Source organism: Microcebus murinus, chromosome 6 (genome assembly GCF_040939455.1).
Source record: "Microcebus murinus isolate Inina chromosome 6, M.murinus_Inina_mat1.0, whole genome shotgun sequence".
Lineage (NCBI taxonomy): Eukaryota > Metazoa > Chordata > Mammalia > Primates > Cheirogaleidae > Microcebus > Microcebus murinus.
The window spans coordinates 40,906,439-40,919,154 of record NC_134109.1 but is presented as its reverse complement, the minus strand read 5'-3'; the positions used below and the strand labels follow the sequence as shown (position 1 = coordinate 40,919,154).

The window sequence follows — 12,716 nt, the reverse complement described above, 5'->3', positions numbered from 1 at the left end:
TATTCTCTGTTACTGTTTTAACTGTTCAGAGTTAATATCCACTCTTACTTGATGATTTTTTTAATGTCCAAATAAAATATTTGATTTGTAATTTTTAGATAAGTTTAACTTTTCATGTTTTACTATTATTGTTTCTCACACTATTCCTTATGGTAATAACAAACATTTGTATAATATTATAACTTATGGAACATATTTAAGCTTACTATATTATTTTATAAGTGAAAGTTAAATTTGAATTCAGATCTTCAGACTCTGAATGTCATGCTTTTCCTGTCATTCTCTGCTGCTAATTCCATAACAACTGCTGAAGTATATTTTCACTCTTAGGGCTTCAGAAAGCAAGTATCTTCTTAAGAACTAGAGTCGTTCCTGATAATTGGAAAATGGATATAAGTGAAATACTTGAGTCATCCAGTAGTGATGATGAAGGTGGCCCGGCTGAAGAAAATGATGAAGAGAAGGAAAAGGAGGCCAAAAAGGCAGAAGAAGAGGTGGTAGGTATAATTTTGCATTTGTAACAAGAACATTTTAATTCTCCCTAGTAAGAATAATACCTTCATATGCTTTTCTCTCTGGTTAGATTCTCTGTTGTTTCTGTCCATTTCTAGCACAACTGAATTTGGGGTTGAGGAAGCTTTTTGGTTCATAGCTTAGTGTATAAATCAGAACTAATTTTGAGTAAGAGGTTACAAAGAAGTATTTTTCAGGTTAATTAATCAACAGGTGCAAACTGTTTTTTTAAGCATCTTTTCCAAATAACCGAGGAGGAAAGAAATGTAATTTTAAGTATTTTATGTGTGTTAATTCATTTAAAATGTTGCCATATGAAGTAACTGTTATTATCTTACTTTAAAGGTGAGGAAAGTGAGGTTCAGAAAGGTTAAGTGATTTTCCCAAGGTGGCACAATTAAAATGTGGAAAATAGGGATTTGAACCCAGGTTTGGTCTGAAAAAATCTTAGGAAAGATTTAGATTGTATGTTGTAAGTGCTAATGGTTGTGTCTGTAATATTGCCATATCATTTAAAATATACATATAATTGTAGGAAATCATCCATGAAAGAATTGCATGATTGCTTACATGAATATTGTTGTCTATTTATTCAGCAGTGTTTTGTCAAATGGGATGAACTGTCCAGTGTATTTTTGGTTGTTATGGGGTAAAGGGGCTTAGGGGCAAGACAAAGAGAATGAATTTACTGGAAAGGGGGACCTATTTGAGCATGAAAAATATTTGGAAAAAATGTGAGATGCTTGTTTCTGTTTTACATACACAAATAAGAATTTATGAAACAAAATGCATATACTTTTATGTGATGAAGGGCATACGCTGTTTCTTCCCTTTTACTTCCACTGCAGTATTTGGTTTTTTTACACTCTGAAATCAGAATGGCGGTTCATACTTACAGGCTGCCTACAGAGTTGCCATAGTAACGTGCTGTTGGTTTTAAGTGAGCATGCTCGGAAAGACAGGAAGGTTTAGCAGAGGCTTGGCAGGTTGCCAATGGAGGTCTGCCAGATGCTTTGAAATGGGCTGTCTTTCTTTTCCTTTCATGTAATGTCTGATTTTTATGTGGAAGAGAATGTAAGTAGTGCTGTATAACCCTGCGGATGCTATGCCCTTAAGAGGGAAAGCAAATATTTGCAAGTCAGACTGAAAAATGTCCAGACCCTGTACTGATTAAGTAGAAGGGGAATCTAACCATTTTGCATTTGAAAGGAAATGCAGCACATAGGTAAGATTTTTCTTTTTTTGTATATTTAGTTATGATTTTGCTTGCCAAAAATGGAGTTAAATAAGAATTTTAGATATTGATGATGTGGCTGATATGGTAGGACTCATAACCAAGCGTAATTGTTTCTTGTATAAAAGACAGTAGGAGTCTATTTTTAGAATATCAATGGATGAAGGCAAATTTTCTGAAACATAAGATAGATTTTGAAATGAAAATTATAATGAGACAGTTTGGCTAAATTCAAGATTTAAAGTCTGATTATTAAATGTGCTTTTTTTGTATTTTATCTGTATTTATTTATAGATTATATGTTTTCAGGGTAAATAGGCCACATTTTCAGGGTGTGAACTGTTGCAGTCCGTGGTTTAGCTTTTTTTTTTTTTTAATTAACATTAGTTAGGATCTTATATTGCCCAATATTGAACAAAGATTGGTCTCTTTATTTTTGTTAATACTTTTAATTGGCATCCCTTCCAGAATGCATTTTCCCTGCCCCCTAATCCTTTACAAAAACCCCCTGAAATTTGAAGCAAAGAGGGTAAAAAGAGCTTTGTAGAAAGTTGCAGAGGGTGTCTGTGAAATAGTAAATAGTGCTCTTATTACAATGACTAATTTCATAAATATTGTAATGTTTTATTCAAGCTGTGAATAAATGTTAGTAGAAAAGAATGAAGAGCAGAGGCAAAGAGCTCTGTTACCTATTGTTTGCAGGTAATAGTAAAGAAATTTTAAAAGGTAAGGGCACTTATAAGGATAGCATCTTCTTAAAATGTGTTAATTAAATTATGAGCCTGTTAAAATTAAGTGAATCAGGATGCTTTTCATCTGCTGAAAGTAACAGCAAAATTACACAATTTAGGAACTGATTTATATGAATATTACTTTAAATTATTTTCAGATGGTCAATTTTGTAGCATATACTTTATTGAATTACTTGATATAAACTAATTCTTCTCCCTGGCCAGACAGGTAGATTTTCTTGAGTGAAATTTTGGTTGCTTTAGAGAAAAATCAGTTGCATTTCTTGTTCTTAGGTTTAAGATTTAGTTGCTGAATCATTCTAACTTGTCTTGAACAGTAATTTTTAAAAATTTTATATTCTGATAAACTGAAGAGCACTTTATACATAAAAAAGGAGAAAAATGAGTATGGTGTAAAATGAATAAAAATCTGGTAAGCCACGGCCTACCTGGCTTAGTCATTATGGGCCTTTACCACATAAGTGAGACTAAGCTGTTGTATTACATTACAGATTATGCATAGTCTTTCCAAAATGTAATGATGATGTGCTTTTCATGAAGATTTAATGTTGCTTTACATTGATCGAAAATTCTTTTATAATATTCTGTAAACCACTATAACAATACTGTCATTTGGTGTTCGAAGTATAGCAGGCAATTTTTATGCAGTAGAATCATACAAGTGTTAGGTACTTCTGCAGATACTTCTGCAGTGATAATACAATGGACATTGTGTTTATATTTGATGCTTTGGGCACCTTAACATAGCCTTAACAAGGAGATTTGAGATTCTGTGACTTTGCCATCAAGGAGCATCTTTTTTATTTAATATTTTGAATTCCTAAGCATTGGTAGTTCAGGATTCGAGTATAAGAAATATATCTCATACTGTTGCTGCCTGGGAATAGATTTGAGGATCTGAGAGAAAGTAGGTATTATCTATATTGATGACTTTAAATTTCAACTCATTGATAATTATTCTGGGGAAAAAAAGCCCTGGAGAATATTTTTGTTGATATTACTTAAGTGATTTTTGTTAAGAAATATTTTATTAGAAAAGATTTTACTGAATTTTCTTTTCACCTTTGAATTTGATTGAAAAGTCCATGTAAACATAAGTGATGATATCAACTATTCATTTTTTCCTGACTTGTATTTACTTTGGATAAATAGTTTTCTCAGGGTGAAATAAATGAATGGTTGATTAGAAGACTGAATATCAAGGGAAATGTGACTAGTCTTAGCTTTTTTAATTCTTTAGTTTGTTGTAAGTAGGCTTATGTGTTGGGCGCTTTCAAAAATATCTTATAATTTCATTTTTAGAAATAAAATTAGAATTTAGTGAATTTTTCTAAGAACTGTGCTTTTTAGTGTAGAAGTATTGATACCCATTTCTCTAATCTTGTGAATTTTCTGTGGATCACAGTTACATTTAATGCCTAAGATTACATTTCACTATTGTAACAGTCATAAGTATTTGAGTTTTTTATTCATGGGAATATGAATATTATTTTTGATGTTTAAATCACATATTATTTGTGCCTGTTAACTTATGCCTCTTTGTAAATTGACTGTAAAGGCATTTGTTAGTGATCATTGAAGATCACTTTGGGTATAGACCTATAATAAATGGTCGATAACTCAGGAAAACCATGCTAAGTTGGTAAAATTTAAAGAAAAGTTTAAATATAATGTTACTATTTCAGGAATATTGAATAATTCTACATGCCAGTTGAGTGTTTCTAAGTAGATCCTAAAAAGCCAACCTTCAAAGAATAATTGAGACTTTAGTTTGTGATCAAATATAATAGCTGACTTGCTAAAGTCTTAAAGTTTAGCCAGTTAAACAAGAAAATAAAAATGCTCTAATGTGTTTAGCAAAACTTTTCTTCACAATGTTAATGTATAAGACTCCGGCCAAATTAGGATCATCTAATCAGATTAATGAGGATTACACATTTGTACACAAAATGCAGTTATATTTTTATATAGTTAACACTTTTCATGTCAATGCATTTTATAGTTGTGGTCATATGATAGGGTTGATTGATATTACAAACTTGGATTTGATAGCATCTAAACCACATCTTGATGATTCAACTGTATGTACCTTTTTAAGGGGGAGGAAATTACTAGGCTCAGTTAATTCTGATGTAATACAAGAGTCATGTAATCATTTATTTTAGGTAGACTGTTAAACTATATTCTGAAATTATAAAACAGTGTCTTACCATGAATATATTATATCTTATGTGAGCCCTAAAATTTTCTCTAAGTGTACAACAGGAAAGAATGGAACCACTATAAATTTTATGATTACCAAATTTCACCGGGTTTTAACATAATCGGTCAATTCCCAATTTCTGAATCAGATTGTTATCTCTTCTATTAAACCAGCAACTATACCTCATTCCATTCCAACTTCAGAAAGAAACTGGGAGTTTCAGATGGAATCCTGCTCTAAACCCTACCTGCCTGCTCACTTTCCCTCCAAGGACAATTGACAAGGTGTTGTCCTCCTCTGTAAGATGAGTCCCTCAGTTTATGCTCTGGATCTCATTCTCTTCTTCCTTTTAGGAATCTTAGACTATCAACGCTCTCTTTTCTTTCCAGCATCTTTAACCTATTTTTCTCCATTGTATCCTTCTCATCAGCTTTTAAAAACATGCTTACATCTCTCCCAGCTTTCTGACAACCCCTCCATAATCCCTCCACCAATCTTCTGACAACTTCTCTACTTTATTCTTTCTTTAGGCTCTTGGCAAGATTGCTCAGTTATACATACTGTTCCTCACCTCACATTCATTCTTTTTTTTTGAGACAGATCCAGACTAGAGTGCCGTGGTGTTAGCCTAGCTCATAGCAACCTCAAACTTTTGGGTGCGATCCTCCTGCTTTGGCCTCCCATTCATTTTGAATTCATTATAGTGTGTTTTATCCTCCCACAACTCAAACAACTTTACTAAGGTCCCCAGTGACTCCAACAGACTTTTGTACTAAACCAAACAAATTTTTGTCCTGATCTTACTTGACTACTTAGTAGCATTCAGTACCCCTAACATACCTAATTTTTTAAAACACTTGAAATGATGTAACTTTTGTTTTCTGGTTTACTTTCTAACTAAATGATATGATGACTCCATAGCTATATGTGCATCAAAGGTCTCTTCTTAGCTCAAGATTTTATATCAAACTGCCAATGTGGATTTCTTCTTAACTTGTAAGTTCTCAAAGTCAGTATGTGGAAGGCAGCATTCATTCTCTTCAAACCTATTCTTTTCCTGATTGTCCCTAATTCATTTCAATAGAAGCACCATTCCACCCAGTTATCCAAGCCAGATATGTGGAAGTCACCGTGATTCTTCCTTTTCTTCCTACCCCCATTCCAATCAGACACTTGAGTCCTTTCTCTTGTACCTACTTGAATAGCTTTCAAATGTGCCTGTTTCTACTCTTTGTCAACCTTAATCCAAGCCACTGTTTTGTTCTGTTCTGTTTTACCTAGACTAAGGCAGTAGCAACTCACTGTTCTTCCTCTAATCTATTCTCTGTAGTGGATCTAAAGTAGATTTCTTTTTTGAATGAAAAAAATATATATGTGATTCCTTTAGGAATAAAATAATTTTAGGGGATGAAAGGGGTTGTAGTTTTTATTATTTTGCATTGAAATATTTTTAAAACATATTGCATAATGCCATCCCTTTCTCAAAGTGGTATACTGAACATTATTTAACATCCTGTTTACTTGATTTAATGACTATATTGTAATACAACACTGTCATGGCTGTCAGCCCTTATACTAAATGACGTATGCCTATGAAGATTGTGAACTTTTCTCTCAGTTTCCTTTCTTCTAAAATTCATATTGTCAATTGTCAGTTTTTTACATGTAACTTTCTGGACAGTTCTTCAGAATTCTACTTGGGGCTGGGCTTATTGATAGCCTTGGGAATCATTTAGACCTGAGGTACCAGACTTAATATTGGTTTTGTTTTTCACTTAAAGTTAATCTTTTTTGTTTTTCTTTCTTTCTTTTTTTTTTAGTTCCAGGATAAGTCTGAGTTATCACTTAATGTTAAACTTGAAGTTTAAGTTTTTAAGTTTTCTTTTTAAATTTAAGACTTAATTTGCAATTTCACCAAGTGTTGTGACAACAAAATACATTCAGTTTACCAGAGCGTACATCATCAGTGTACAAAAAAGATGTACCTTTTATTATACTACTGTTAAAATATTTACATTTTGTAGGAGATAGAGACAAGTAACAATGACCACACCAAATAATCTTCTCAATTTATTCTTGGAGATCTGGTGGTTTTTAAAGTAAGACTATTTACTTAATCCTCACAACAGTCTATTAAGATATGTGTGTGTGTGTGTGTGTGTGTGTGTGTGTGTGTGTTTACAATATCTTCCACCACCTTCTCTGTTTTCCTAAGTGAGGAAACTGAGATTTAAAAAGGTTACAGAAGGTTTCACAAGCTTTTAAGAAAATTTTCTCTCCTTCTCTAGATTGTAAGGTCTATGAAAGTAGAGGATGTCAGGTTTTTGCTTTTTTGTCTTCCCACCAGTATATATACCTACCAGCTAGCAATACAGAGCTTAGCTTATATTAAACCTTCATTAAATAGTTTCTGAATAAATGAATGAATATGGACTGTGCAATTATCCTAGCAAGTTACCATTTGAAACAGGTGCTATGAGATTTATTTTAAGGTTCTAAAAAGTTCACTTTGGGAGGAACCACAGGATAAGCTATCTAACTTCCCTTCTTAATATCTCTTTTGTCAGGCAATGCACTCCATAGGCAATCTTATTTCCTTACATAATTTTGTAAGTTTATAAATGAATTCTATTTGGCTTAAGCCAGTTTGGGATAGTTTTCTGTTGCTTGCAATAAGAGGTCTTGACTAATAATACTCGTCCTTTGTATTTTGCCCCACTTATTTCAGGTGTCTTCTCCCTGGTCTTTTCCCCTCCAATGTATTCTCCATAAACATCTTTCTGAAACATAGATGGTTCCTGCTGGAAACCCTTTAGTGGCTTTCAGCCCCTACAGGATAAATTCTAGGCTTTTTATCACAGGCCTTTAGAAGTCTGGCCCTTTATGATTTGACCCGTGCTTACCTTTTTATTCTGCCTTCCACTATTCTTCCGCAATACCAAACTTCTTATAGCTCCCCTGCTGCCACTTAGATATTGTTCAGAGCTGTTTGTTGAGTTGTCAAGTATATTACGTTGAATATCACCTTTGTATTGTCCATGCCCTTTATCAGTATTAAATTTAACAGGAAAAATAAAAGTTTAAAAAAACTCAGAAAATGGATAAATGATAAAAAACAGCTGATATTTAAAAAACATAACAGATGTCTATATAGGAAAAAAGAGGGTTCTACTTGAATTAAAGTGAGTATGGCTTACACATTCTATGCATTAAGTTTAGTGAGTTATTCTTGTATTTATTTCACATAAAAATTAGTGAGGCTGTTTAATACATTTCAAAGTTAAAATCTTATACAAAACAGTGTAAGCAGCTACTGGTTTTGCTGCTTCCCTGCTGTTAGTCCTCCTGCCCAGAGGTGCCCTGAAAGCTCACTTCTGATGTACTTCCTGCAGTGCTTAGCTCTCCAGGGTGGGGCTTTCTTGACACTGTCCTAACACTTCTCCTTCCTCAGCTGGGATCTGCCTGCTTAAGAGGGCTCCTCCTGCTGGCTCCAAGCTTAGCCTCTTTTTTGAGATGGTGGCATGGAGGAGGGGAGAACAAGGGATTGTAATTACTGAGGACTGGGACTTAACGATGAAGTTTCAGAGATGGGGTAAGAAGGGGAGGCAATGAAGAGGGCCAGAAGAGGGGTTATAGGTAGCATCATGAAGGGTGAACAAAGCTGCTTATGTCCAAAGTAATATTATTTCACAAAAAAACTAGCATTTTGGTTTGTTTAGAAAATTAGTGTGGTATACTAGAGTACCAAAAAACGAAGAAAAAAAAAAGGGAGGGGTGTTGTAGAATCATTAAAACTTCTAAAGGATTCCCATAGGGGTTTTCAAAAGCTGAGATACCCATCAACAAACAATGTGTACCATCACATACAATATATACAGTACGGGGAAACCAAAAAAACTAAGTTTAGTTACATCCTTCCTCACTCTCAAAAATGTCAGTTTTGGGGGCTCCAGGGCTCCAGTCTGATATGTGCTTAGAAGCTATCCCAGCCCACTCACAGAACTGTGTACAGGTTACATAGGTCTCCGAAGGGCTTTGTGTAAGTGCATCATATTTTATTGGCATTTATTTTGACAATTTTGATACTTTCTGTATACCTTCCTAATTTTTATTGGAAAGTAGAGTTGCTAGCTAAGAAAGTTAATAACTCAGCAAAAAGCAAGTATTATTTTATTAAAAATATAAATCGTATTTACCTCCCATCACAGTACAGTGGTGGGAAGCCTCTTCTTCACTAGAATTTATGCCATTTCTGAGTGCGTAATCATTCATTTTCAGATGAATGTATTTGAGAGAGAAAGGGAAAAGGTAAATGCCAGCAAGTAATTGTGCCACAACCACTTGTGTCTTAAGAACATCCTCAGCCATTCTTATTTTTCTCCCTTTTCTCTGACTCCTATTTTTATTTATATTAATTATCATTAATGTTAACCCTCAAATTCAGTTAATGTGAAACTGAAGAATGCCTTCTCCCCAGTTCTTTCACACACATGTAATTTTCATTCACATAAAAGAGTGTTTACAATGTCAGTCCTTAGTGATAAAATTGTGAGTAAAATAGGTATATCCCAAACCTACAGAACTTACTGAGCATTTACATGTGTTAGAATTTTAGGCTACAAACATGAGTAATACTTAAATAACAACAACAACAACAACAGCAAACACTTAGCATATAACTCTTCCCTCTGTGTGTCTCTCTTTCTCTCTCTTTTCTTTCTCTCTTCCTCCCTAACCATACTTTCTCTCTCTCCCTCCCCCTCTCCATCTCTCCCACCCTACCTTCTCTTTCCCTCTCCTCTTTCTCCTCCCATCTCCTCTTCAGGGGGAAAAGGATGATCTTTCTATCCTTAGTAGCAAGACTAATTCAGGCATTCACTTTCCTCCTTGTGGACTACTATAATAGCTTCCTTTTCCCTCGCAATCCATCAAACTCGTTCTTGGCCAAGAACTTTTAAAAACACAAATCTGACTAATTCCTCTTTAGCTTTCTCAAACCTCACACCAAGGTTTGAGGTTCTGACTCTTTAGTGTATCATTACAAAGACCTTTCCTAATCCCAGCCTGCTTTTGCCAGTCTCATGCCTATGCTATTTGCTTTCTAGCTCCAGGGCTGTCTACTATGTACATTTTGAAGCGTTCCCTAATATTATTACAGCCGTTTCATCTCTAACAAAACCATTCATTCCCTTTTTTGCTCATGTATTCTTTTATGTATTTTACAACACTTATCACATTGTGTTACATTGGCTTGTTTTACCTTTAGACACCCCCTGCCAGACTCAGAGCAGCAAAAATAGAAGGTACCATGCGTTCTCATTTTAATCCACAGTGCTTTTGCACAATCTCTGACTCATGGTAACCATCAATAAATGTTTGAACTTAATTTGAAGACATAGTGCTTGAAGTCAGAAAATTTACAATCCAGTAGTGTAGATAGATATGCAACTGCCTATAATACTAAGTAGTATATACTCATTCTAACTAAAATTGGGAGTTTCTTAAACTTATGATCATATACTTGCCTCTTCTATATCATTAAGCCCCTTTTCTGTGCTGGCATTTTACTGGATGCATAGTTACTTTTTACATGCTTGTCTAAATGAAGGGAAGAAGGCTCCTCAGCACAGTCTAATGGACCCTCAACCTTACAACACTCTACCTCTCTAAAACTCTTGAGAGATGCAACAGCATCTGGCTCTCAACCAGGAGAGAGATGCTGTAGATATGAAAATGCCATGAGCAGAGAAGGCAAACCCTGATAGCAAATACAAGTCCCATACCAAAGTCATAAAGGACATTATTCTAATTAGAGATATTTCCTGGCTTATGCAGTTTTACTCCAAGGTGTAAAGGACTAGCCACACAGGTAACTTCAAAAACACAGTTGTGGAAAATTGCCTATGTAATACATAAAGCAATTTTAATTTTCATAAAAACCATTAGATAGGGCTGGGTGCGGTGGCTCACGCCCGTAATCCTAGCACTCTGGGAGGCCAAGGCGGGCGGATTGCTCGAGGTTAGGAGTTCGAAACCAGCCTGAGCAAGAGCGAGACCCCGTCTCTACTATAAATAGAAAGAAATTAATTGGCCAACTAATATACATAGAAAAAATTGGCTGGGCATGGTGGCGCATGCCCGTGGTCCCAGCTACTCAGGAGGCTGAGGCAGCAGGATTGCTTGAGCCCAGGAGATTGAGGTTGCTGTGAGCTAGGCTGATGCCATGGCACTCACTCTAGCCTGGGCAACAAAGTGAGACTCTGTCTCAAAAAAAACCAAAAAAACCATTAGATAAATTTAAGACTTTGTTTATGGTCTCATATTTATTCATTTATTTTGGGTAGAAAAGAAATTTATATTTTATTTTTACACTTCTTACTGCACCAAAACTTACAATTTTATGGCCATGGTTTCTTATGGAACCTAAAACAGTCATTCACTCACTTTTAAATAAAATGCATTTAAACCAATTTTTATTCATAAAAATAAATTCTTAATCATTAAGAATTTATCAAATGTTTGGTACAACCTTAACATGTACCTAATTTGCAATTGATGGGTTGATTTTGTTCACTTGTTTTTAGGGGCGACTTTAATTTTAAATCAGTGCCTTTTAAAATAATTACTTTTATATATATTGGATAAGACAGTCTTACCTGAATTCTGTAAGATAATGAATATTGGAATGAGGTTTTAATCTGAAGAGAGAATATTGTGATTATGCAGCACAGGCAAAGCATAGAGCTAGTCTGGCATAAATAGTTTTTGGGTTTGTTTTTTTCCCCCCACACTATATGTCCTCAAAGTTAGTAAATGAAATGATTCCTGGGCTGTTGGATTACTTTTTTTCTTAGGTTAACTCATTGGCAGTTAACTTAATAAAATCAAGATTTTTTAATTCACATGGGGAAAAAACCTGCCATTTCTTGATTTGAGCATTAAATAATGAAACCTTTTAACTTTATAGTGATTATTAACTTCGTAAATTGCTGACTTTTGAGACTTAGTAGAATTTTGACTTAAGTTTCTTTGTTTCCTAAAACTGAAAGTATTTCAATGTTATAAACTATTCTGAATGAATATATTGAAAGAGAAGAAAAAAATAATTTAATATAAGATCTTATTCTCTTTCTCTTGATTGCCTCATGGGTTTTTAATTATATATTTTAATCAACTACTTATTTATTGGTCCTGGCTATATTGTTAGCTATTAGATAATATAATTTTAAAGTGACTGTTGCCCTTTGTACACTGAAAGCTCAATATTTATTGCTTGAGAGTTTGAATGTACTTTGCTTTGAAAAGACAAAAATCTGAATTCTTTTAGAACTTGGAAAAATAGTACTCTAAAATGAAGTTATGATCATTTATATGGAAGAAATGTATCAGTGTTTTGTTTCTCCATAGTATTGCTAAACTTTTAAGTAAAAATTTTCCCAAATGTTAGTTATAAGTAGTCTATCAGAAAATAAAATATTTTAAGATCCATAATCCATTTGTTTGATTAGAGCCCAGACCATGACAGTATAGGAAGAGATCACATTCGGTTTATATATTAGTAAAAAGGAACATTTAAACAGGTACTTTAAGAATAATTGTTTTTCCTGGAATGTTTCTTTCTATTTTTTTTTTTTTTTTTTTTTTTTTGAGAGACAGGATGTCAGTCACCCAAGCTAGAATGCAGTGGCTGGATCATAGCTCACTTACAGCCTTGAATTCCTGGGCTCAAGAGATCCTCCCACCTAAGCCTCCTAAGTAGCCGCAACTACAAGCACACACCACTGCACCTAGCTAATTTATTTACTTATTTAATTTATTTTAATTAATTAATTTATTTATAGATGGGGTCTTGCTGTGTTGCTTGGGCTGGTCTCAAACTCCAGGCCTCAGGCAATCCTCTCACCTTGGCCTCTGAAAATGCTGGAGCCACCATGCCTGGCCAAGTCTTTCTTTTTTTTTGAAAGAGCTAAATTTGTAATTAATATCTAGTTTCCTTCCCTAAGAAATAATTCTC

At 34.2% G+C, this 12,716-nt stretch overlaps 1 protein-coding gene across 2 annotated transcripts in view; it reads left to right on the top strand.

The window, feature by feature from the left end:
* Nucleotides 1–12,716, top strand: part of ARID4A (AT-rich interaction domain 4A) — a 76,900-nt gene that overhangs the window by 28,414 nt on the left and 35,770 nt on the right. For both annotated transcript variants that reach the window (XM_012785628.3, XM_012785631.3), the window contains exon 11: nucleotides 331–497. In XM_012785628.3, the coding sequence (XP_012641082.2) occupies nucleotides 331–497 (167 nt within the window). The remainder of the gene's footprint in view (nucleotides 1–330; nucleotides 498–12,716) is intronic.